General features: G+C 31.0%; 4 protein-coding genes and 1 long non-coding RNA gene across 11 annotated transcripts; 1 reads left to right on the forward strand and 4 right to left on the reverse strand.

Annotated features, from left to right (window-relative positions):
• Positions 1-491: 491 nt before the first annotated feature.
• On the reverse strand, positions 492-12,390 carry LOC141450325 (15-hydroxyprostaglandin dehydrogenase [NAD(+)]-like). Of its 3 annotated transcripts, none has more exons than XM_074120639.1 (8): positions 5,975-6,207; positions 4,291-4,338; positions 3,840-3,957; positions 3,315-3,441; positions 2,578-2,684; positions 1,887-2,057; positions 810-964; positions 492-717 (listed from the first exon to the last, which is right to left on the reverse strand). In XM_074120639.1, the coding sequence occupies exons 1-8, from the start codon at positions 6,016-6,018 to the stop codon at positions 576-578; spliced, it is 912 nt and encodes a 303-aa protein (XP_073976740.1). In that variant the 5' UTR covers positions 6,019-6,207; the 3' UTR covers positions 492-575. The 3 variants fall into 3 exon arrangements, 2 of the variants coding, with proteins under 2 accessions (XP_073976740.1, XP_073976751.1); XM_074120650.1 differs by lacking the exon at positions 5,975-6,207 and adding an exon at positions 4,066-4,210 and having other exon boundaries at positions 4,291-4,337; XR_012456065.1 differs by lacking the exons at positions 492-717; positions 810-964; positions 1,887-2,057; ... (1 more) ...; positions 3,315-3,441; positions 3,840-3,957 and adding exons at positions 7,820-8,594; positions 8,708-8,862; positions 9,889-10,059; ... (1 more) ...; positions 11,770-11,896; positions 12,256-12,390 and having other exon boundaries at positions 5,975-6,270.
• Positions 6,231-11,755, forward strand: LOC141450522 (uncharacterized). Of its 4 annotated transcripts, XR_012456159.1 has the most exons (4): positions 6,231-7,282; positions 7,505-7,811; positions 9,034-9,312; positions 10,867-11,755. It is a non-coding gene; the product is annotated as an uncharacterized lncRNA (long non-coding RNA). The 4 variants fall into 4 exon arrangements; XR_012456157.1 differs by having other exon boundaries at positions 6,231-7,811; XR_012456158.1 differs by having other exon boundaries at positions 6,231-7,811; positions 11,482-11,755.
• LOC141450474 (uncharacterized) lies at positions 12,290-14,199 on the reverse strand. 2 transcript variants are annotated; one of them, XM_074120963.1, is made up of 4 exons: positions 14,040-14,199; positions 13,258-13,305; positions 12,847-12,964; positions 12,290-12,428 (listed from the first exon to the last, which is right to left on the reverse strand). In XM_074120963.1, the coding sequence occupies exons 1-4, from the start codon at positions 14,081-14,083 to the stop codon at positions 12,396-12,398; spliced, it is 243 nt and encodes an 80-aa protein (XP_073977064.1). In that variant the 5' UTR covers positions 14,084-14,199; the 3' UTR covers positions 12,290-12,395. The 2 variants fall into 2 exon arrangements, with proteins under 2 accessions (XP_073977064.1, XP_073977074.1); XM_074120973.1 differs by having other exon boundaries at positions 12,295-12,433; positions 14,040-14,198.
• Positions 14,200-15,321: 1,122 nt separating this feature from the next.
• LOC141450348 (15-hydroxyprostaglandin dehydrogenase [NAD(+)]-like) lies at positions 15,322-22,351 on the reverse strand. The gene is made up of 6 exons (XM_074120694.1): positions 21,926-22,351; positions 21,129-21,252; positions 20,573-20,679; positions 19,561-19,734; positions 19,111-19,268; positions 15,322-18,570 (listed from the first exon to the last, which is right to left on the reverse strand). Exons 1-6 carry the CDS (start codon positions 22,016-22,018, stop codon positions 18,453-18,455), a joined length of 774 nt encoding a protein of 257 aa, XP_073976795.1. The 5' UTR covers positions 22,019-22,351; the 3' UTR covers positions 15,322-18,452.
• Positions 22,352-22,505: 154 nt separating this feature from the next.
• LOC141450343 (leukocyte receptor cluster member 1 homolog) lies at positions 22,506-25,259 on the reverse strand. Its single transcript, XM_074120685.1, has 3 exons — positions 23,938-25,259; positions 23,761-23,860; positions 22,506-23,624 (listed from the first exon to the last, which is right to left on the reverse strand). The coding sequence occupies exons 1-3, from the start codon at positions 23,958-23,960 to the stop codon at positions 22,932-22,934; spliced, it is 816 nt and encodes a 271-aa protein (XP_073976786.1). The 5' UTR covers positions 23,961-25,259; the 3' UTR covers positions 22,506-22,931.
• Positions 25,260-25,328: the final 69 nt, after the last annotated feature.

Here is a 25,328-nt window from a genome sequence, read left to right on the forward strand (position 1 = left end):
AGATCTTTCCATCTTCGATTACCCTTTTCAAACTGCATTTTTCTTTGTCTAACAAGAACAAGAACAGTTTTTTATGGTTCTAAACTTTGCTCCTTTGTCAAAACCAGGACTCACTGCGAACAGGAGGGCTGGTAAGATCTCTCTCTATGAAATAATGTATTTTATTACTTATTTTTGATAGCTACCCACCCATACCGTTAGACTGTTTTCATTGCAAAATAAAAATTAGAAAATTAATAACAAGTAAATTACAACAATAAATTTTGAAAATGTGGTCAACATTGCCGGATAACATCTTCTTTTTTTAATCCGTCGTAGTGCAGTTTTTTGTTCCCCTGAGCGGTTACGGACTTCTGATAATGGATGAAAGTTCAAAACCGGTTAGGGATATGAAAGCATGCGTGCATAATGGACAAAATCTAAAATAAATGCTTTATTTTAAAATTTAATCAGAACATTCTTATTCTTAAATCTATTTAAATAACATAATATAGAGAAAAAACACTTTATTTTTTAACACCTGATATGTGTATTATACATCGAGAACTTTTTTGTTTTTAAGTCTGATGTGTGAATTATACATCGAGAACTTTCTTGCTGTAAGATTTTCTATCTGGAGGAGTGGCTTGGTAAAGGACATGGCCCTCGCAGGGCCATAGAGTACCAGGAGGCGCATACCTTACCATGTATGCAACTGCTTTTCCTGTGGCTTCAATGCTGTAGGATAACAAAGTAATAGTTAATATTGATAGTACATATAACTTGCGAGACTAAATCTACTCCAAACTCAACTTATGTAATGTACTTACGTCTGAACAGGCAACGATTTTAAGGCCTCAATAGTTTTTTTACCCCAATCATCAGTCAACTGTTTGTCTCCTGATTCATTAACTAAGACAGTCTCGGTCACTCCGGGACACAAAGCAATGATCCTCACATTGTTCTTTTTAAAATGTACCGGGGCCTAGATATAGTAATAAAATTAATAAACATAAAAAGATTACAGAAATATCAATAAAAAATAAAATTTTCTTCATCAAAAGAAATATCAATCACAGGTAGTAGTCACAGACGTTTTATTATGAAAAGGTGTTTTAAGAAACATATTTTCTTTCCTATATATATTTTAATGGAGATAAAACGCATAAAATGGAAGCGTTGGTTTGAAAAGATAAGAAATGAGTATTCCCTATCCACCAATAAATGATGTCATTGATGGACAATTGATGGACTAAAAAGTACTGAAAAGATACGTATGATAGTCCCATAAGACCAGCGATAACAAGCAGCTGCAGACAATTTTTTTTTTTTTTTAATGCTGAAGATAATACTGAAGTTCCTCGTACAATAGGTACTTTGTAGCAATTAGAGGCATCCGCAAAAAAAATATATCAAGGGGATGTTTTTATGATTTGAATTATTAATACTGTCATTGGCAGCATGATATTAGAGACGAATCAAAAAATGATTCCTTAGGGTGCTATACATGAAAAGTAAGTTGTAAGTAAAATTGGGTGGGGGAAGGATTTAGGAGACATCGATCCTCCGAATAACACACAGCTTCCGGCAAAGTTTATGATCAACATATTGTGAATCGTATTTTTTATTTAATTTTTAGAAGGGTTTATCATCCTAATTCTCCTTGCATTCGCCACTGTTGTCAATGTAGTAAAGGAAGTACGTTGAACATGAAGTAAATAAAGAGAGGTAATATTAATGTTTTAAGGGCTTTCCAATGTGAGAGAGTGAGAGTAAGTTGCGTGTTACTTCAAACTTTCTTTCCTGCATGAGAAAAATTAGTAAATTCATTTTAGCAATCTATTTTTAGGTTAAATAAATCCTATTCTAAAAATTAAATGTTAAAGTGAGATAATTTAAACACTTACTCCCAAGGCCTTTGTGAAACCCACTACTGCATGCTTGCTACAATTGTAAATGGGTGCATATGCAAATGTGTCAAATCCTAATATCGAAGCATTGTTAATGACACAACCTCCTTTCTGTGGATTTTTAGGCATGTACTTATTTGCAAGAAAAGTACCAAAAATTAGGGCTTTCTGTAAGTTCAAATATTTAATCAAATTATATTTAATTATCCGATAAATAACATATGGAAATGGAGATAATATTTTACTATACTACATTCCAACATTATTCATTTACTTTAATAATACTATAGGGTTATTCATTTACTTAAATTTGTTTTAACATTTTTACATATGTAAACTTTAAAAATAGTTCTATAATTGGTTTAATTTTTGAAAAATCCTTTTATTTTGCTTTTAGAAAAAATGAGGTTTTTTAATGTCTTTTTTTTTTTAAAGGACATGTCAAATGGCAACAAATCAGTTTTCTAAATAAAAGATTTGACCTATAATTTTGATGTAAATATTATTTTGATGTACTATAATTTTCGGCGTTAAAAAAAAAAATCATTTTTATAGAACTCCCGCATAAAAAATGAAAAAAAAATCAATTTGCGCAACTAATTAAGTTCATTTAAATGAGGAGTTATAAAACTTTATTATAAATTAATATTCCAGTAATTCGTACTAGTATGTAGGTAGACAAACTTACTACATTGATATCTATTGTATCTTCCCATTTCTTGTCGTTTAATATACCTGCATTGTTAAACAAGATGTCAATACTTTCATGATCACATTGAATTTGCTTAACAACCTCTGTAATCAGAAAATAGATACATTACAAACACTAATTTAAATACACTACTTTAAAAAAAACCCGCAATGAAGAATATCATTCTGCCCGCTAACCTTAACTGTTTCGGTAATTTTTGATCTTTAAGAGATTTAAGGAAGCCTTCATAATGTTAAAGAAAACAAAATTCCAGAAATCTATCAGATACATGAACTGAATTTCAATATTATGCAAATGAGAGCCTATTGCCACAAAATCCTATTGAAGCATTTTCACTTAATTTACACAACATTTTGCGCATTTTACGCCAGGCTTTCCGAACACTTCCACGAAGTTTCGACTAGCTTGCTCTCACTACTTCAACTGCACTTTACATATTGAGAAAACAAACAAATTTACGAAAGAACTATATAAAAGCTTAAGTTTCAAAGTAAGTTGTACAAGCGAGCACGCTATGGACGAAAAAAGGGGAAGAGGATACCCTCCATGTTGGATGCCTCTACCACCTAAGATGGTGTTATGAATATACACTATGGTTGCAAAGTCTACATTATTGTATGCGGCGATGGTTGGTAGCGGTACACTCAACCTTGGCTTGGCCGGCTGTCACCGCTGTTACTACAGAATTAGGGATAAAAGAAAATAAAGCAAACCTTCAAATCTTTTATAATCCTTGACATTCAATGGTACATAACAGCAACGATCATCTCCATGATCACTTTTTAATTTTTTTTCTGCTTCTTTTCCTTGTTTGTCATCAATTCCGGAAATTACTACCAACTGGAAAAAAAGTGCTAATCTTTACCCGTGCCATAATACTGCATGCTGAATATATGTAGTTAATTAACAAATTTAATGAGTTTCAGTATAGGGAATTTAATAATTTTGACTGATATTCTATCTGGCAATCTATTTTTATCCTAATATCATTTAATGAGATCTAATTTTAATCGTATTAAAATAAGAATAACCATGGCTAGAAATAAATGCCTTCAAATTTTACTACCTCTGAATTAAATGGTGCATAATCAGTTCTAGATAAGAATATTTTATTCAATCAGAGACTAGATGTTTAATTCAATGAGCGTTTTTTGTTCTTTTAATTTTTTTCTAAACTGACCAAATAATTTATTACTTTTTTTTTTTTAAATCTTTTGGAAAACATAGAAATTATTTACTTTAGCCTTTTGACAAAGAAGTTCATGAGCGGCCGCTAATCCTATACCACTAGTGCCTCCAGTTATAAGTGCAACTTTGCATTCGATGTGCATATATTTCTTCTTCTGGGAACTTTCACTGAAAATTTTACAAATTCCATTATAAGCAGTAACTTTACTGCTTTCCTTGCCAAAAAAAATAAATAATATTTTGAAAACGAATTCATTTTCCACTAAATGTTTTCACCTATTTGATTTTTATTTCTAAAAAGATGCCAAAACTGTACAGTCTATTTCTACTTAAGCATATAAATTAGAGATATCGTTTTTTTTCTTCGTTTTAAGGATTTTTTCCCACTCACATATACTTAGTAATTTCAATGTTTTTTATTCTGAAATACTTTTAATTAAAAAAGAAAATAATATTTGATTAAATAAATATAATTAAAAGATGTAGAGGAGAGGTACTCACCAACTTGCATATCTTAGTCCATTAACGAATACTGATGAGAACTTAGACCTAAAAATCATTCATATTATTGCAATAAAATTATTTGTAAAATCGGGTGTCATTCACTACCACCGACAGTACGAAATTTTTATACTCAGAATTCGTATACTAAAAAGTGAGCTGACTTCAAAAGTGTTCACTATAACAAAATGATAATGTATCAGGAATCAATTCATTACTGACCATGATAAAAATAAATACTCTACGAGAAAAAGTTTCAACCCAAAGTGATAGCGTGATATATAAGTTAAAGTTGAAATAAAACCCTTTGTACCTTTTGAGATGGAATAATTGGTAGATGGAAAAAGAAATTCAGGTCATAAATGCAAAAGAAGGTGTTATTTATCATAGCACAAAGACACGTAAGTGAAATTCACCCCATAAGAACCCCGCTTAAATAAAAGTTCTTGAAACAATGTTTCATTTGTACAAATTTTTGTTTTCTTTTAGTTTTTTTTTGAACCACTTTCGAAAACATTAACCCCAAAATTGAAAAAGCTGTCATGCTAGTCGAGTGTAGGGATTAAATTTTTTGAGAGTCAAGTAAGCCGTGTATAAAAGTAATTTAAAGAAAATCATTAGAACCATTTTCGGGGCAAAAATCTGTTCAAGAAAAGTGATACTTCCGTTCAATACATTTGATTGTTTAACTAATGTTACACAGGTTACGAAGTTGCATATTACACTGCCACTTTAGAGAAAAGCCAGTCCTACCTTTCCCAAAAGAATGAACAATGAACTTTCCAAAGAAAATGTTTCAATTAAAGTTATAGATCCAAGCTATAATACACTTAGCATAAAGTTACTTTTCAAATAAAATTTAGACATACTTTTGGCCCAACGCCTTTAAGCTAATGTTAACTTCTAATCTAATTTAGGAGCTTCATGACTGAAGAAACTGCCTTTCAAACTCAAATGGGTAATGTAATGGGAATAAATATTTACTAAACTCTTAAAAATATGGTGCTAACACAATCTCGTTTTTTTTTTTTTTTTTACTGCAATTCACGAATAGAAAAACAAAATTATAAACGTAGAATTAAAGGGGAATTGTAGTTTCTTTTCGTATACGCTCCTAAAGTGTTACAAATAAATATGGCACAAGTTTTCTCGGAGAATGTGATGCCATTGTCAGGAAATAGTGGCAAAGGGCACAAAATAACAACTGACCCCACCAATATATGTACAGCTCTAAGAAATTTTCGATACCAATAAGAGTGGCTTAAAATGATGTCCAGTATATTTTTTTCAAAGTCAGTTATTTAAACAATTCAATAATAATAATAATAATAATAATGATAAATAAGAATAATAATAATAACAGAGGGAAGGGATTAGCTATGAGGTTAGCGTATTGGATTCCCACGCGGAGATCCCTGGTTCGAATCCAGCTGCTGGCCCTTAGATTTTCTCTTCTTAGGAGCTTCTTACAGCTCACTGTCCGGTGATGGACAAGAGATCACAGAGTCGGAAGGCCGGTACTGCACTGAAAAAAGTTCTGGGCGCAATAACACTTCTTAAATTTAATAATAAATATCAATAATTGAACTTGATGGCATTAGTTCTCTATTAATATCTTCATTAATTATTTCTTAGTTTACAAAAAATTCGATTGAATCTTGGAAACTAACGTTACTATACTCACGCTTTAATCGAGCCATCCTTTAGAATTTTTACTATCACACTCATCACAGTGTTCAAGTGATTCAGTTCAATTAAATAATTGTGGGTTAATTCTTGCTCTCTTCAATTCTGAATCAAGATAGTTTTTTAATTTTTTGCTATAGTTGCTGATAGCTTAATATCACAACTTATTTGTAAATGATTGTTCAAAGTAGCAACTCAATTGTTTTCCATGTGGTTTTTGGTGCTATCTAAATATGATATTGTTTTGTTATTTTCAAATAATTTTTTCTTAATTTTGCAAAATTTTCAAATACCCTGTAATTTACAGAAATTAGTTTAAATAATTAATAATTAATCATTCATCACAATTTGTTTTATTTATTTGTTGTTTGGACATGGATCGACGGAAAACTTGATTAGTTCGTTGATAGGATCCACGATTAGTAAACATGGAGTTATGGACTTAGTCACCTGTGGACATAGTCGCAGGCCGTCAGCTGCACCTTTGAGCATGTTACAGCGTTGGGGTGGTCAGTTGAAGGCATGGAAGTATTCACAAATAGACGTAACCAAGGTAATATTAGCCCCATCAAGATATCAGAGCGACCAGTTAGCGGAATTAACCCGCAAAGTTATTACGTTTAAAGCCATGCTCCCGGGCTTGAAAAATGTCAGGGTGTCGTCGACGATCCACTGGTATCGTGGAGGGATTCCCCAACCAGTCGCTTTTCTGAACTGCTTCCACTGGCCTCGCCTTAAGTACCAGAGATTTCTTAAGTTTAGGTTACAAGCATCCCAGACTGTAGGCCAACTCCAAATACTCGACCCTGCTACTTCTTCGTAACATTAGAGGACCCAGATCTGATCTCTATCGCTCTAACACTGGTCCAGGAAGAGAACATATTATCCATTACAATTTGCTACAGGCGATCTTCAAAATATGATAGTAACCATTTACCATTTTGCCATGAGCTGGCGTAGAAACCAGGTCATTACATTTTTTAAACAGAAAGCCGGCTTTGACACACTCACATGAAATAGAAAGAATTCGGATAGTTGAAATTGTCCCAGTAACCTGCATCAAGTAGTTTGCATGCTGAAACCTCTATGATAACCGGACTCAAATGAATCATGCATATTATTTCTGGAAACGACTCAGCTCTCTGAAGGAAGGAAACAGAGAATAGGAATCATGCAATATTCACTAAGTGAACAGGGAATTTTTTTTACTTTAGGAAATAGTCTGATGATGAACTGTTCCCAGAGAGGGAGGAATAAGACGAGAAGGAAAACGAATGGTTATAGATGTAATAAGGGATACTACAAGGTAAAAAAGTTTTATCATGCAATTTCGTAATTCATCGATCTCTTTGGCATCCGATTTTGACGGTAACATTTCTTGAAAAAATATCTAGACTAATATACTCGTATTTAAGTAAAACTTGTAATCGTCAAAGTGTTTTAAGAGGGTCGGCAGGGGTTCAGATTAATGGCAAGAGGTACTAGAAAAATAATTATTTAATTGGTCACGTAATAATTGATTTTTCAGGAAAAAGAAGTTTCATAGATTTGGAATTCATGCTCTGATCATAACTACACGTAAACTGAGCCAAGTGCTAATTTTAGCAGTATGATATCTAGGAGTATTGGGAACCTAACAAAGCGCAAAGCTGGAGTAACGTCTACGAATGTAAGATTTGAGATAAGAGACTTGCAACAGGTCAGTATTGAAATCACCAACTATTACAATAGTCATGGAGAAACTGACTCAGATTACTTACCCAGTCGCAAAACCGTTCCGAATAATTACTTTTAAAGGAGCAGCCGAATTCAATATAAGGGGTAAATTTCGTTAGGTAATTACCTTTGGCAATTGACTTAGTTGAATGATATTTACAGGTGCTTGAAGTAACTGTACTTGTTTTTGGATGAGGACGTAAAATACCTACTTCAATCAAATGACCTAAAAAACTCAACTGTTTTGCGACAAAAAAACATTTTATTAATTTACACTGTTCTTGCAACTGCTGTAACAAGTTCTTCAATCTGACATGTTCTTGCTACTTCTAAAATAGAAACCAAATTATGTTTGGTCCGCTTTAAACCACAAGTTTTTTTTTTCACTCAATTCAAACACTTTTAAAAATTCAAGATCTTCAACACATTTCTTGTAATTTTCAATTTAAATTAAACTTAATTCTGAATCTTTCTAAATTTTTGAACTAGCACGGCCCTTCAATTATCGGATTACAGTTAAATGTCTCCAGAGGCGTGCTAATGTGATTGGTTGCCACTAGAGCTTAAGGTGTACTACAACGTTTACCAGATCTGTTGTTAAAAATTTCGGAAGTAACAGATAAACCATTTCGTCCATATATTACTTACTCATCTAAAAAATTGCAATGAAATGACAAATTATGAAGAAATTAAATTTATTTTAAACACCTGATGTGAATCATACATCCAGAACTTTTTTGCCGTAAGACTGATGCGTGAATTATACATCGAGAACTTTTTCACTGAAAGTTTTTCTATCTGGAGGAGTGGCTTTGTATAGTATATGGCCCTCGCAGGGCCAAAGGGTGCCAGGAGGCGCATACTGTACCATGTATGCAAACGCTTTTCCTGTAGCATCAGTGCTGTAGGATAACATAGTTAAGTTAATGTTGGTTGTAGATATAGTTTGGAGAGACTAAATCTACTTCTAACTTAACATTTATTACTCTACTTACTGTACTGTATATCCACTTACGTTTGATAAGGCAACGATTTTAGGGCCTCAATCGTTTTTTTACCCCATTCATCAGTCAACTGTTTATCTCCTGATTCATTAACTAAGACAGTCTCGGTCACTCCGGGACACAAAGCGATAATCCTCACATTGTTCTTTTCAAAATGAACCGGGGACTAAATAGAGTAATAATTATTCATATTATAATAAAGATTACTAAAATGTCAATCAAAAATTATTATTTTTTTTTAAATTACTAAGATGTTTATTTTTGATATCTTTTTATGAAAATAAATATCAATTCAAGTTAATAGTTTATAAGCAATTTTTTTATTTTTATTTAAAAGGTATTTAAGTAAACGATATTCTTTCAATATTTTTGAATAAAACTCATAAAAAAGTGCCGAAAAATGAAGAGTTGGCAGAACAAAAGAAGTGGTGACTGAGAATATGTTATCCTATTATCCCATTTTTGAAAGTATATGTTGTCATTGATTGATTAAACAAACTACAAATGTTCAATATTGATACGTATCTAAAGTTATCAAATGTGAGTAACATCTATCAACCAGAAGCAGCAGAAAAGTAACTGGTCTTTTTAATATTCAAGATGATAATATTAAAAGGTGAGAATAAAAGAATAAAATTTGCTAAAATACATTTATATTGTATAATAATTATAGAAGTATTAGCGCACTTGTGCTATTCGCAAAAGGGTCTAATAATAATAGTCAGTGACTAAGGAAACGCACAATTCCTTGTGAATGTTTGTAAGGAAGGCGTTCAATTTCTGTTCTGATATCTTCTAAGTAACTCTTAATTCTACTTAATGTAGAAAAATATCGTTTAGCTGTGGCTATTGATACAGGTTAAGTTACCAACAGCTTCAAAAAATCGTGGGATATAAATAAGAATTGGTTTTTGAATATTCGAAAGGGAATTTATCACTATAATCCCTTCTAGTGTTCATAACCATTCTCAATGAAGTCAAAGAAGTATGTTGAACTATTTTTGAATAACGGTAACATAGTAATGTTTAAAGTTTAGAGTGATTGCTCAATGTAGGGGTAAGTAGGAAGTAATTTCAAACCTTTATTCCTGGATGAAAACACAAACATCCGTAACTTCATCATAATAATCTTTTTTTGAATTATATTCTAAGAATTCTATGGTAAAATATATAACAATGAGTAAACACTTACCCCCAAGGACTTTGTGAAACCCACTACTGCATGCTTGCTACAATTATAAACGGGCGCATATGCAAATGTGTCAAATCCTAATATCGAAGCATTGTTAATGACACAACCACCTTTTTTCGGATTTTTTGGCATATACTTATTAGCCAGAAATGTTCCAAAAATCAGAGATTTCTACAAATATAAAGAATTCATTACATTCATTGCTTGACATAAATAAATCTAAGTCTATAATACGAAAAATAAATTTTTAGTACTACAGTGAACTCATAATGTTCGCAGATATAAAATTCTATAAATAAATTTGATCAGGTTGAAATACTATCTTGGGAGTAGGCCAAAGAAGACTATTGGTCTAGGCGCGGAAAGTACAACATTGTGAACATCATAAAATTATAAAACGTTCCGAATTTGAGTTCAACTAAGTTTCCGCCTCATCTTACACATACTGATTAATTTGTAGTGTGAGACGGAAACTTAGTTTAAGTAAAATTTTCTTCACCAAACTGACGGATCAACTCTGATTATGAAATATATAAAAAACATGCATGCTAGACAGATAAAATCACGATATTATCCACCACTGCGAACAGAACATATTTTTTAGAATTTGTGTTTTATGCAATATTAGTTTACATATAAAAAATAATAATTGCATTGACTTAAATTTAATTTAAATTTCATAATCAAATTCAGTTCTGAGTGCAGGCGTGAATAGGTTGTTTATGGAATTAGGAATAAAGTCCCTAACCATTGCTTCTATATATCATTGTTGGCGTTTTCTTTTTAGAAAAAACTTATTCTATAAAAAAAAAAAGATATCAAACTTACTACATTGACATCTATAGTCATTTCCCATTCTTTGTCGTTTAATATGCCTGCATTGTTAAACAAAATGTCTAAGCTGCCGAATCTTTTTTGTACTTCCTTTACAACATCTGTAATCAAAAGATATTTAATAAATTTATACCCTACTTTCAGGATGCATTCGCGTATTGTGAATTCACAGCACCTACTAACAATGTTGGAGCAACAAAAATTTAGGATTGCGAAATGTTGAGGGTAGTATCCATAACTCTTACTTCAGGACCAACCTCTGTTAGAATTAAAAGAAGAAAACAAACTTCCACGTCCTCCAAATAACAAAAACTGCATAATAAGGCTGAATTTTCTTTTAATTTACCGACTGTTATGATAAACAAGAGCAAAAGATGTAAACTGGGTATACCACCTAGTAGCAAGCAGTAATTGATGAGGGAATTATTTATACCTTTGCCCTCTTATCTTCGTGTAATGATCGGATATTACTATTATTCTTTACCTACGAGTTTTATACTATAGACAGGAATTTATTCTGCTCTTCGATTTACTCCTACTAGAAACAGCTTATTGTTCATTTTACGGCGATGTACAGTGTAAAACATTGTCCGTTGCCAGCAGTGCCCCGATAAAATCTTTGGAGTCAATAAAATACCCTGAAAACGGATATTTCCGGTGAAATCTAAAAATTGACAATCTGTTACAGTAAAGTATGTTTGCTAGTCGCCTCCGCTTATTAAACACTATCACCAATAACTATATTTCGATGGTTTCCAGTGAATATTTTCCAAACGAAAACTATGTAATTTCCAGGAGTTTGGAATGTTAATTTTCTGTAAGAATTTTACTATGTGAAGAAGGTGTGTCCAACTAACAAGCCTAGAAAACATACCAAACTACAAATAAACCAACAGACCGCGAACATTTTACTCACCTCTACATCACGTCACTGGAAAATTTCAATGAAAATAGATTACATTGTTTCTTGTTATTATTTCCTAAAATTACCGCTATAATTTCTAAAGAGTTAACGTTAAAAATAATATATAAATAAATGAAGATAACCTTCGAATTGTTTATAATTCTTAACATTCAATGGCATGTAACAGCATCGTCCATGACCATGTGCACAATTTAAAGATTTTTCAGCTTCTTTACCCTGACAATCATCAATTCCAGAAATCACTACCATCTGAAAAAAGTGCATTATCTATTATACTATCTTTCAGCAGGCATTAAATGCCAATTAATTTTATAATATAAAAAAAAATGAGTTTTGCAACTCTGAATTAAACTATGCTGTTTTGGACTTTTCATAGACAAACAAAACACTTGGAACCCACAAGTCTTAAAAGACGAACAAAATATAAAAAACTTCTTTAAAGACACCTTGGATGCCTAGAGAACTCAACTGGTTGATACGTAATATCCTCAATCCTAAGTGGTCACACGGACTAAATCTGTGGGGTTCCGAACCAAAAAACATACGGACAGTACAAACGTACAAAACTTCTCCCAAAGATAGTAGATGCTCTTTTTTATGTGGCTAACCTTAGTTTTTAAATCAATCTCAACATCTCTTTCATATTGGCTATCCAAGACGAAATTTAACAAGTTCCATACTGATCTGAAGTCCATCACCATCGTTGACATCATATAGAGATGCACAGTACTTTCTCTCCTCCTCCTCTTTACGCTCCATCTTTACCTCTCAAATTTACCAACTGTACTTATATTCAGATTGAAAATTAATAAATAAATCATTAAGAAAAATTGTAATAAAAAAATGATTATATAATTGCATCTTGTAGTAGGCGATGTTTAAATTTCTCCTAATTTCATTATCTTATTCATGCTATTGTGCAACTGTACCCTCTATATAAGATTACTAGGTATTAATTCCAATTTATTTATCAAGAAATCAATTTTACCACTAGGGATGCAGTTAAATTCAGAATTACCACAGCTAAAAATAAATTCATTCATTTTTTATAATTCAATCAAAGGAGGAATAATATTAAAGTTGAGAATATTTTATTCAAGCAGAGAGAATGTTTAATTCGTAAGATTATCCTGTCATAAAAATATTCTGATAGGTGATTATTTTGAACTTTTTGTTTTTATTACTTAAAAATTATTTACTTTAGCTTTTTTACAAAGAAGTTCATGAGCGGCCGCGAATCCTATACCACTAGTGCCTCCAGTAATAAGTGCAACAGTGCACTCAATGTCCATATATTTTTTTTTCTGGGAACTCACACTGAAAATATTACAAGATTAATTGCTGATTTTTGGGTTTTCTTATCAATATGTATTAATATTAATGCTGATCAAGAAATTTATGACTATTTTTTTTTTTTTAGGTTATAGTTCTTAAAGGATTTAAAAAACATAATCTACTTATTGATAAGAAACTATTGTATTAGATACAAGCCTAAGGCAGTCGATCCATTTTTATTTATTTTATTTTTCTTTCAAGAATTCTTGTTTTCTCACGCAAAGTAATTTCAAATAAGTCCTTCAAAAAAAATGCAATCATCGTGGAGTACTCACCAACTTACATGCCTCATTCCAGTAATGGTTATTGATGAGATATTGGACCTAAAAATCACTAGTATTAATTCACATTTAAACTTTAAGAAAATAAATAATTTTTTCACATTATCCCAATTTTGCTTGCACTTGTCGATTGAGGATTTTTTTTTTTGAGTATTTGTGAAAGTCTCTTTGAGATGATTTAAATGCCCTCTGAAACTTGGCGCATGGTCCTGAGACAAAAGATCAACAACAGTGGGATTTTTGTTATATTGCAGTAAGTTTTTATGTCAGGCAGGTATGGGTCTCCACAAGACTGATTACAACAATTTTCTGAAACTGCAAAGTGTAAGTTATCATGAATTTGATCCCGAAGAATGTTTTAAACAAGTTACAACACAGATAAAACATTCCCTAATCTCTGTAATATATAAATATAGAAAAAACTTGAGAGATTTCCTTCCAGGAGCCCCTTACAGTTCACGTTCAGGTGGTGGGCAGTGTGGTCTGAGATAATACATTTTCCGGAGGCCGGCAGACCACTAAAATTGATCCCTTATACAGATATATTACAGCCCAGCCTACGGGAAGCTGGAAAGAGTTCTTGGTACCACATCCGAGGAATGGTATTTGCGAGAGATCCAACAAAGCGTGCTTTAAAATAGTCCATATGAAGTCAAAATTTTGAACATTGAAACAAAATAAAAAATACAAGTTGGTAGTTTAAAAAAAAGAAAAAAGAATAAGCGTCATTTTTTGAAATTCTCTACTATTTTCTTATTTAAATGATTAGTACTCACGCTTTTATCAAGCTACTCCAAAAAGTTCTTAAAATTACACCCATCAGTGTTTCAAATTACAATAGCTACAATACAAAAAATACTACGAATTTACAACTACCGTTTCAATTCATGACGATTTTTTTTTGGTTAACCTAGAAATTTCATTGAACTCATATGTTTTCCACATGTTTTTATATATTAGTTTAGATTTGAAGACATTGTAACAACAGTCATAATCGTTTTTAATTTGCCATACAATCAAACTAATGAGGTATTGTTTAAATCATTAATAATAAATTGTAAAAATAATTTTAGTAAGATTTATAATACCTACCAATGAAATGACTCGCAAGGCTTTAAGTCAGAATCCCCAACCTTTCCCTTTCAGTTATTATTTACTAATATTGCTGCCTGGGAATCAACAAAGTCTGTAGTTCACTTCTAAAAAGTTCTACTTCCAATGCTAATGTTATTGCAGCTATTTTTGCGTCGAAGTTGGTCACTCATTTGCCATTTGCACTCTTCTTAAAATGTGCGGAAAACCCCAACTCGACCATTCCTGGATGCACCTTCCACAGAACTGTCTCTATAAAGTTGCCCCATACTTTGAAAGAAGTGTCTTGAATATAGCGTGCAAAAGTACCAGTGCACAGAAGGTTATGGAAATACATATGTTTTTTTAATCTCAAACTAAAATAAATATTTCTTACTTTTGCTTTTATTTAAGTAATAATTAAATTGCGTTGGGCTGAATTTTCTTTAAAAAAGCTGGATCGATCTACTTCTAAATTTGATTGTTAAACAGCCTTAAAATAATTATTTAGAAAAAATTTTGGACAGGTTTAACAAAATTTAATTAAACCTTGTTTTTTCGGTATCTCTTGGAGGGAAAAAATACGGATAAAAGAGAATCTTACACAATCTGCCATTATAATGTAAGTGGTAATCAGTACAGGGTGTGGCTCTTTTCTGAAACGCCTGGACAACCTTTGATATTCGTATTAGATTATTAAAAAAAAAAAAAAACGAAGGTTGTCGATAGCAATGCAAGAATGAATACGTGCTCTGGGATCGCATTAACAGTAAATAGATGTCATTTATTGTTTCGTTTCCAATGCTCTCAGCAAATATTGAGTATTTGATAAATATTAATTTATGTTTTACGCTGATATAGATTCCTTTATTCTGAGAATAATATTTCGTAGCTTAGTTGTTAGTTCATTAATGTGTTATATATTAAACTTATGTAATCAAGAATAGAGACGTTTTATGGAAAACATAAACTAAGTAATACAACAAATTTGAGTTAAAATGTGTAGCGCTGTATTCTTATTAAAAGTTCACAATAAATTTAAAAAAGACTTAACTATGGATTACAATAAAAAAGGAAAATCCTTTTAAAATGATGATGTAATAGTTAACTGATGCTAATATCAAAAAAAATTATATTCAATTCTTTGTTTCATTTTTTTTTATACTAGACAAGCAAGCATGTATATTATACTTAATCAAAATTGTAAAAAAATTGACACAAAAATGAATATTTTCTTAATATAATAATTTAATATAACAATTAATACTAAAATCACAACATATTCCATCACATTCAAAAAGCTGGCTCATTTAATTTTTGTTCATTTTGATATCAATAAATATACTTAATTTTGAAGCCTGATATAATTTTTATTTATTTATTTATTAAAATGCGGTTATAATGTTACTTTCTTACACATAAGTCTAATAATTGGTCATATATATTATTAACCGCATGTTTTACTAAATAATTAGCTTGACAGTAAATAACTGTTAATGTAATGAAATGCCATAAGTTACAATATCATAATAGCTACTGTTCACCTTTTAACTAGTACAAAAAAAAAAAAAAATAATAATCAAATAAATAATTTATTTATCATTACATTTATATATTATAATTATTTTTATAAACTTTCCCAGGTAAAAATCTTACAAACTAACATACAAGTATAAAATTAGAAAAATTATATCATATAAAAAATTTGTTAAATGCTTAATTATTTTCATACTTCTACATTAATGGAAGTTATTGTTTATATGTTTCTTTAATTTATTTGATTTAAATATATGTTCTTATACCACGTACAAAGTGCCACATATTGCAATGCAAACTTTCCCAAGATAAGGTTCAGGCAGAATTGTTTGATTAAAGAAAGTTATTAAAATTATCATTGCTTCTAAGAACATACTTGAAATCACTTATTTTTCATATTTATCTTTTGGCGCATCGACATAAAACCACTTATTATCATTACTTTTTAACAAATAAGATACAAGCCGAAAATAAAATAAAAGACAAGGACACACGCCTCTTACTATAATCATTCTGTACACTTTTCCCCCCTTACATCTATAACATATAAACTAACCTTTTAGATTAACATTTTTTCTCTCACGCCCTTCCAGATTTTAAAATGTTTAACATGGAGGGAAACAAATATATACATACATTTTTTGTTTGCGCTAAGAAACAAATATAATAAAAACTATGTTAAACATAGTTATTTATAAAATTGAAACAAAATAATAAATTACGTCTAATTTATCAACAAATAGCCTTTTAGACTTTCTATATTTTTATAAACTTATTAGTAACAAGCGGGGAATAAAAAAAAATGATTTTATTCAATAAGCAACTTCAAAATTTTGAATATCACACATTATTCGTTAAAAAAAGAAAATTACTAAAAATTGATGCCCCAAAGTAATGGATTCCAAACAAGCAGCAAAGCCGGTCATGAGGGCAGTAATAATGAGGTATGGCAGCATGCACCCAGGAGGAAGTTGTACCTATTATCCATCAGGTTACACACACACACACTGAGGATCAGCCAAGGCTTCTTCGATTCTGTACTAGACTCCTAGTACACATAAACATTCAGACTCACGAGGAGCAGTCTTTTCTAATCGAGCTAGTAGCAACAGGACAGGTTTAGGAATCAAGGTGAGCTGGAGCTGGCCGAAATGCAATGTCCAATCGAAGAGAAATCTAAATTCTCGCCAGCACCACGCGTCACATAATTAGACATAAATTTATTCCTCTCTCCATTTTCAATTACTTAATCAAATCTACAGTGCGCAACGGTACTAAAATTTCTGCGCAGAGAGCTATGGCTCCAAAACTTACACTAAAGCAAAAGAGAAGGTAATGGACAACGACACCTATGGGAAACAGGGTATCAATGTAAAACTCGGGTGTAGTAGTGAAGAAGACAGGCTAAGCGATCCCTTAGAAGGATATGTCGTTAGTGTCTTTGGGTAAACTTCACTTTCCTCATTGAGGGGTGGTCAGAGAGAGAGAGGTCACGGAAGAAGAATTAGGTCCGGAAAACAAATAATAAACAATTAATGATGAATTGATAAGTAATACTTAAAATTTTATGGAAAAAGAGCAATTCAGTAATAATCTTTAAATGAATTCTACCACAATCTCATAAAATAAAGAAACTGCATTCTTGGTCAAGAAGTTATGGTTGTTGCTTACAAATTAATAAATACATTGACAAACAAATAATTATAAATTCAACGAGTCAACTATAAAGTTACCTCTTTTCCTTTTATATCTTATAAACAACAGTTTAATAAGAAATTCGGCGAAATCTTATACCTGCCTGTTTCTATTAAAAACGCGGCCAATGTCAAAAATTCTTACAAATTTGCCTTTAAACAATAATATATTTTTTTAAATTTAATAACTGAATTTTGAATTAACTTGTACACCTGCATTGGTCATAACAGATAATACTCTTGCATTCGACCATTACCTGCCATCCTAACACAAGTAATTGTGAAAATTAAAAATAAAATACTTTCTTTTTAAACTACGATTTCAATATTTTTAAACCGAACCTATATTCTTATCAAAATAATCTATCTTATTATTATCTTCTAAAAATATTTCCTTTATTCTTTTATTTTTTAGAAACACCTCTCATTCCTTATTAATTTTTTTTATTTTTGTTTAATTTCCTAAATCGAAGATATAAAATACATAAAAATGAATAAAAAGTTCCTTAAGATATTTAAATTAATTTATTTTAAAAAAATTGAAGCAGCAATTTTAAATAAGCTAATTTTTTTATCAAAAAAAAAAAAAAAAATTGAAATAATAAAGAATAAATACTAAAATAGAAAAAATAATAACCACAGATCTCTAAATTTCCCTTATTATGATAATTTAACGAGCCATATTTTAGCACTTAAAGTTTACAATATGCAACACTATTATATAGGAAAATATAATTTAAAAAATTTATATGTAGGTTTCTGACAAAAAATCCAAATTTTTTTTTGATATGAAATGAGGGATTTAGTTCTGTGGTATTTTATCATTTTTATCTCTCTTTTTTAGAGAATATTAAGAATATGGTTATAAAATAATATTCAGTATTCGTTTTAAGGAGAAGAAGTGAATTTGACTTCCCTCGGTGGATTTTGGTTGTCGACAGTCCAAATGGAACCACTGGTTCCTTTCACCAGTACATGGATTAATGCTCTTCCTACATTTTGTACCCTAAATAAAAATTACCGAATTAAAGTTTTGGCATAAAAAACATTTTTCTCCAATGCAAATCACAAATAAGTATTTCTGTAAACTCTGTCTATCTGAAAACTTATATTAGTGGGATATTACTTTTCAATCATACTGTACAAGGAGATATAAAGAAATATTTGTCTTACATATAACCAGATAAATTCCAGAATTAATGTTCACTACTGAACAAGAAATGTGACCAATTATGCAATTTTCAAGCTACACTTACGATAAAAAACGTCATATAACGTCAAAATAATCATAATCTGACTGAAATCGTAAACATGACATTGAAGATGGAAAACGCATGATTGAGCAATGTAAACTACAGAAACAGGAAATCTTGTGACTTTTCCAACTAGCTCGGCGGCAAGGTAGAACATTAAGAGTGCTATTCTACCTCCAAACGGAACATAAAGGGAAATCAATAAAGAGTAATAAAAACTAATATTTTAACGGAAAATAATCAGCAACAGAATTTAAGATCGAATATGTGATTGATAAAAGTGAGACACTTACGGTTGAAATGGCCTGTTTTCATACTCTCGCCTCCACACAGGCTCATATGCTGGTGAAAGGATGCCCTTTTTCATATCTTCTGCATTAGTTTCTGTACATGTGCTTCCAGGGCAGAGAGCAATTATGCGTACTCCAGAAAGATTCATGTGGAATGGATCCTTAATTATAAAAAGATCATTTTAAATTCCATTCACTTTAAAAATGTATTAAAGAAAAAATGATAGCTTAAAGGATAAACTAAAGTCTGGAGAACACATGGTTGGATCCGCAGAACTATATCAGTGATTTCATCCGCAGTCATTGTTATTTTGTCATTCTGACACAGTCTGACTCTCATAGTGCCAGAACTATCTCTTGTATCAGAAAGTGGGGTGTTAAGGGTGTCAGAAAGTGTAATTCGAACTTCTCTACAATAATCTGATAGAATTTAATGATATGAGATTTTCTTACCCCAAAAGATCTTGTGAAACCAATAATTGCATGTTTAGTGGCCGTATATATGGGTACACATGCACAAGGCCGTAAGCCAAGAGTAGAGCCCGTAATGACTACGGTACCACCTCGCCCACCACGATCTCGTCCCATGAACCTTAATGCAAGAAGTGTCCCACGTATTACGCCATTCTAAAATACATAAAAAGTTAACAATTTGCAATAAGACAATTTCAAAACAATTTTTATACTTACAGGATAATAAACTAAATTTTTGATTAGACGGTGAACCTGTGGCTTTATTAACCTAGTACAATAAGTTATTTTGTGCTTATATCCAATGTGAGAAAATATGGTGTATATAGTTTTGCAGATTTTTTTTTTTTTATGAAATATTTACTCAATACCGTTGTTTTTGTGTAATAAACTAATACTATGGGGGAGGTACGGGTCAATTGGCTCCAGGGAATAATCCCTTACTGCCGGCTCCAACTTTTCTTCCTCGAATTTCCTAGGTAGAGTACCTGTGAGTGAGTTGGTTCGTCACCAAAAGCGATGCACTGATCTTATTTGACAATGGTAGAGTGCACAATAAATCTAATTAAAGATCACAGTTCAGAATTCTTCGAAAAAAAAACAAGTTTTTTTTACTAGTAGAACCTTCTACAAACAGAAATAGTAGAATTTTTTGAAACACGAGAAGCAAATTTTTAATGTGATAACTTAAGGCAAAAATGTGTTGATGAAAATGTCACATTTTTTTCAATGAAATTGATTGCGTTTTACTTTACTTTCACAGTTTCAAAGTATTACCTCTTTAAAGCAAACCGTTTAAAACATTGCTTACAACCTGTTAATTTGCCAAGTCTTTTAAACACATATTCTGAAATGTGTTGTTGATTTAATTACTTAAACTTCCTACTTTTTAATGTAAATTTAAAAGAAGTAATGTTAAGTATAAAGCAGTAACAAAATTAAATGACTTTATACATAAGATCTGTCATAAGGTGAATTTTAATAAAATACTTACCAGATTAACGTCAACTTCAAGTTCCCAGAACCTGTCGTTGAATATTCCTGCATTATTTACAACAATATCTAATCCACCAAATACTGACACTGTCGTCTGAAAAGCAGCTGTAACAAGTAAGATTTCGTTGCAATGTGTAAAATTTAGAAACTTATAAGTTAGTTATAAATATATTTTATACATACAGTTATTTAATAGTTTCGTTATACCTACTTTTTCCTACAACCACTTTCAACCAAAATGGACGCTAAATAACGGAAAATATGAGATAATATTGCTCATTGAACAGTGCGCTAAAATGCAAATTTAGACGTCAAAATGCGAAAGAAGGATGAATTGAAAATGTTTCCACCTACATATGGGTGATTTTTTTTTTTTCTTAAATCTTTACAAAGGTAAAAAAGCTTATTAATAAAAAATAATAAGTTTATTTTACATGACTCAAATGTATGACATAATGGAAAAAACTATCAATTTTATAGATAACATGAACGCTCTAATTTTAAACGAAGTGCTACAAAAAAATAAATCTACGATCTTAGAATTTTAAATTAACCTTCAAACTGTGGATAATCGGTAACATCACAAAGGCAGAAAAGTGCTCTAGTATGACCATACATCATATTGAATTGCTGAGCTAAGAGTTCACCATTTTCTTCATCTAAATCACAAATTGAAACCTGTAATTTGTTAAAAAAGTGACTTATAAAAGGTTCATCTACATATATCTATTGCATTTAACATCAAAGTATTTTGCTATGAAATCCGTAACTGAAAAAGCCTACAAAACGTCAGATGGCTAGTAATGAGTACCCAATCACTCATTTACATAAAGTTACAATTTCAACAATTTATTTTAATTACTATATCTAAATTAGTATTTAGTAATTTTTAAAGCTGACTAATTCAACTAATTGAATGGATTAATAACTGCTAAGAGGAGAGTATTTCATATTTTCAATATTATGAAGTACAAAAAAAAGAAAAAAAAAAACATTTTGTACGATTAAAGTGTAATTGTAACATGAAAATTCAAACTTTCACTCTAAGGAAAAATGAAGCTACAAAGCTTTTATGTTGTCATGGTAACAAGCTTGGGTACTCATTAGATTTTTTTAACATTAATGCTTGGATATCTGAATGTACATTTATAATGTTTCAAAATATAATACTTATTTCTATAACTAAACGTATGGCAAATTCAATGGGGGAAAATCCAATAAACTAGCAACCAATAAAAAATTATTAAAAAACTAAAGAAGTGTGCAAATTACATATTTGATACATAATCATAATAAAATGTGAATTTATAACGATAATTTTGCTTATTGATTATAAAAGATATATAAGTACCTTTGCGCCCAACTTGAGAAGTTCTTCGGCGTAAGCTTTGCCGATCCCACCAGCCCCGCCGGTGATCAAAGCGATCTTATTTTTGAAATCCATTTCCTTAAGTTTTTCGCTTTCCAGAAAAATTGTTCACCACATATTAATCTCAGCAAGACGAACTCATGCCGCCGATTTCCAAAAATGTATACCTTGCCGGACGTAAGCGTGCTGTCGGTCGAGGATTATTGAAACTTGCTTGGGAGTGGCCAGTCTGCTTCATCACGCAGGTCCGTGCCTAATTCACCCTCTTCATCGATGTTGGGGGTGGGATTCCATGGTGACTTCCTCAGAATTATCCAAGCTAGTACGACCAAGCATTTAACGCATGAAAAGACAATAACCAAGGGTGAATCGCATATAATACATATACATATTACATAAAACTGGAATACGAGTATAAAAAACAAAAATTTTGTACTGAAAACTTGAAAATATATATTTTATTTTAATTGAATACTATTTTTCTTATAGCTTTTTAAAACATGATTAAACTTAAAATTAGTAAAACGTTGACTCCCAACAAACTGTTTAGTGAACTGACCGCAAATTTGTTTTGTTTCGTAATAACTCCTACCAAAGCAAATAACAATTTATTAAGTTGCAACATGCCGAGAACCTATACAATTGCAGAAGTAGCAATCTTGGATAACTTACAAAAAATAATCAAAAATGAGAAACAATTAAAATCTATTTATCACGTTGGTAACTAGAAAATATTAATAAAACTGATAAAATACACATCAAAATTTTACATCCATTTGCATTCTAAGAAACACAAATAAGATTTGTTAATAAATATCTGTCTTTTACATCTTTACTGCAAAATAAATAATCGGTTTAAACACTAAAAAATAAATCTAAAAGAACTGTAGTATAAATCCTTTAAGCCAGACTTTCTTTTTAATAACAAAATAATCGGCTTTTGACATTTTGAGAAAAGCAAATAAACCTTTATTTTGTAAATTTGAAATTAAGAAAAATTTTGTTTAGCTAAGTGAGGATTAAACTGTGAATTATACTTTTGCTTAATTAACGGTTCTTCTTTCAATGAACTGTCTTTAACTGGTTCTCCCCTTAATTTAGCCAAAAGCTTTTCCGCTCTTTCTTTTTCTTGTGATTCCCTTTTTAGTCTTTTTGCTCTGAGTTCTTCTAGATTAAATTTAGGTTTATCTACCTCTGAAACTGGAGAATGCTTTCTCTTTTTCTTTGATTTCTTTTCTTTACTTTTTTTTTTAGATCTAGAGCTATTACCTTTTTCTTTGCTACAGGTTGGCTCATCTTTCTTTTTAAGATAATAGTTGATCTTATTTAGTGGATCTAGCAAGCACTTTTTGTCAATACCTACTTCTGATGTATCTGTTGATAAAAGCCTTTCAGGGAGTTTATTAAACCAAGACACTTTACCAGTAGCTTCCACTGTATCTTGCCCTAAATATGTGAGGTAACCTATTTGTTTTTCGTATTTTTCCTTCTCATCTTTTTTTTCTTTTTCATACTCTTTATTGCCTTCATTGAAATGCGCTTGCCCCTTTTCAAGTTCTTCAAAGAAGTTAATATGGCCTCCTTTCGGAGATTTATTTTCTTCTTTACCTTCCACATCTACCCGGCCGTCGTATTTAGATCTTGCTTTTGAACGCAGTAAATTAGTTCGAGCTTCTTTTTCCTAAACAAAAATCAAAACTAAAATATATTTTAGTGTTATTACTATATAATTCAGTGCATTACATAATTCATCAAAATGAGAACCGAATCACGCGCATTACGTTATATAAAATACATTTAAATAAAATAATATTTACAGCTAATTCTATTTTCCTCGTACGCTCTTTTTCTTCCTCGGCTGCTTTGGCTTCATCTCTTCTAACTCTGGCGATGTTTTCTTTGGTTCGAACGTGCCATCTAACAAAATATACATTATGGTAAGATAGAACTACAGTTTGGAACGGAACTCAATCAAATTCAAACAGCAATATTACCTTTTTTTAGGTAAAATATTCATTGTACTAGGCTTTAAGTTTCAAGAACAGTATGTAACCTTAACCAGTGTAACCTCTCATATACAGTAAAAGTAAAGGACACCTTGTTCCTTGCTGCGATGAGCCAAACAATATTTGAACTTTTTTCTGAGAACTAGCTATTTAGTGCAATTTACATTATTATTAATGCATTATTTTTAAATGACCTTACGTGTTTAATCTTTGAGTCAACAGTTTGCGACACATGATAATCAAATAATTCCCAAAGATTAAGATTGCCTCTCCTTCTCGTTTTTCTTTTTTCCTTAATTTAGTTTCTTCCGTTCACTTATTTCTTTTCGTCCTCTTGGTTTTACTTTCCCAATAACCGATCTACAGTAATAAAATTTATGAAGACGTTTATGAACTAAGAAAGAATTGGTTCTTTTCTAATGGAGACTATACAGCTAATGTGGAGGTCCGAGAAAGCTGTAGTGTAAATTAATACCTCCGGTCAAGGAAGCGTTAGCACAAGAGCAAGGCAAAAAACCAGTTTATTTAAGAAAGCAATTTCTGAGCTTCAGAAATCAACATGGGGCTAGCGTCTACCAATTTCTTGAGATCATGTTTCCGCTGGATTACAAAATTTATACTGTCACTCACAAAACCCCCTAGAACCTACAGAGACTATAATGTGTGCAACTGTTTGGGTTTAAAAGGAAACAGATTTAAGTTCAGCACACACACTCACCCATAATTACTTGTATATTCTACACTTTATGAACGCCTATGTGCTATGTTGCATTCCTATGCTGAGAATAGTTTTGTAGTTTTACTGACTCGATTTATCTGTTAGTGTCACTTTAACTGTGTTGGCTTTGAAGCTGAAAATAATAAATTACTAAAATAAAATTTATGTAGAATACAATCTCTTTATTTGGTCAACCCTGCAGAAACCATACTTACAGTATGGTTGAAATAAGCTTAAAGTAAAAATCAAAAACCTGAAGAATATAAAATAACGAAGGTTGAAGAAATCTGAAACCACTTAGAATAGTTGAAAAAAAGCATGCTTTGTATGATGCAATGATTAATTTGACAGAGTAGCCTTACAGATTTAATTAGAAAATAAATTTTGAAGTATTCTGAGTAAGTTTCTTTGATATCCGAAAATAATTAATTAAGCTATCTTAATTAATATCAACAATATGATCAAAAAGTTGTATTTCCAATATTCTAGTAATTAACAAACCTTACTAAATAAATTTGTTATTGATAGTGGTTTCTCTTCGTTTAGACAATCCGGAATATTCTTTCAGCACGCCTCTTGAGACATAAAAAAAAAAAAAAAAAAAAAAAAAAAAAAAAAAAAAAAGCACACAGTGCTTCCCCCAATCTTTTTAGAATAAAAG

This window comes from Rhodnius prolixus, unplaced genomic scaffold, assembly GCF_049639745.1.
Source record: "Rhodnius prolixus isolate KJV_2025 unplaced genomic scaffold, Rpr scaffold_1, whole genome shotgun sequence".
NCBI classification, from domain to species: domain Eukaryota; kingdom Metazoa; phylum Arthropoda; class Insecta; order Hemiptera; family Reduviidae; genus Rhodnius; species Rhodnius prolixus.

Coding starts and splice junctions, on each gene's coding strand:
- LOC141450325 (XM_074120639.1), bottom strand. CDS start 6,018: ATGAGTGTGATAGTAAAAATTCTAAAGGATGGCTCGATTAAAGC. Junction 3,958..4,290: donor GGACTAAGATATGCAAGTTG/GTGAGTACCTCT, acceptor TAAAATTTTCAG/TGAAAGTTCCCAGAAGAAGA. Junction 965..1,886: donor GTTTCACAAAGGCCTTGGGA/GTAAGTGTTTAA, acceptor TACTATATCTAG/GCCCCGGTACATTTTAAAAA.
- LOC141450474 (XM_074120963.1), bottom strand. CDS start 14,083: ATGGGTGTAATTTTAAGAACTTTTTGGAGTAGCTTGATAAAAGC. Junction 13,306..14,039: donor TGGAGTAGCTTGATAAAAGC/GTGAGTACTAAT, acceptor AGTGATTTTTAG/GTCCAATATCTCATCAATAA. Junction 12,429..12,846: donor TTCTTTGTAAAAAAGCTAAA/GTAAATAATTTT, acceptor ATATAAGTACAG/TTGGTAAATTTGAGAGGTAA.
- LOC141450348 (XM_074120694.1), bottom strand. CDS start 22,018: ATGGATTTCAAAAATAAGATCGCTTTGATCACCGGCGGGGCTGGTGGG. Junction 21,253..21,925: donor TTCTCAAGTTGGGCGCAAAG/GTACTTATATAT, acceptor AACAAATTACAG/GTTTCAATTTGTGATTTAGA. Junction 18,571..19,110: donor GAAAACAGGCCATTTCAACC/GTAAGTGTCTCA, acceptor ATTTTTATTTAG/GGTACAAAATGTAGGAAGAG.
- LOC141450343 (XM_074120685.1), bottom strand. CDS start 23,960: ATGAATATTTTACCTAAAAAAAG. Junction 23,861..23,937: donor AATATTTTACCTAAAAAAAG/GTAATATTGCTG, acceptor ATATTTTGTTAG/ATGGCACGTTCGAACCAAAG. Junction 23,625..23,760: donor CGAGGAAAATAGAATTAGCT/GTAAATATTATT, acceptor ATTTTTGTTTAG/GAAAAAGAAGCTCGAACTAA.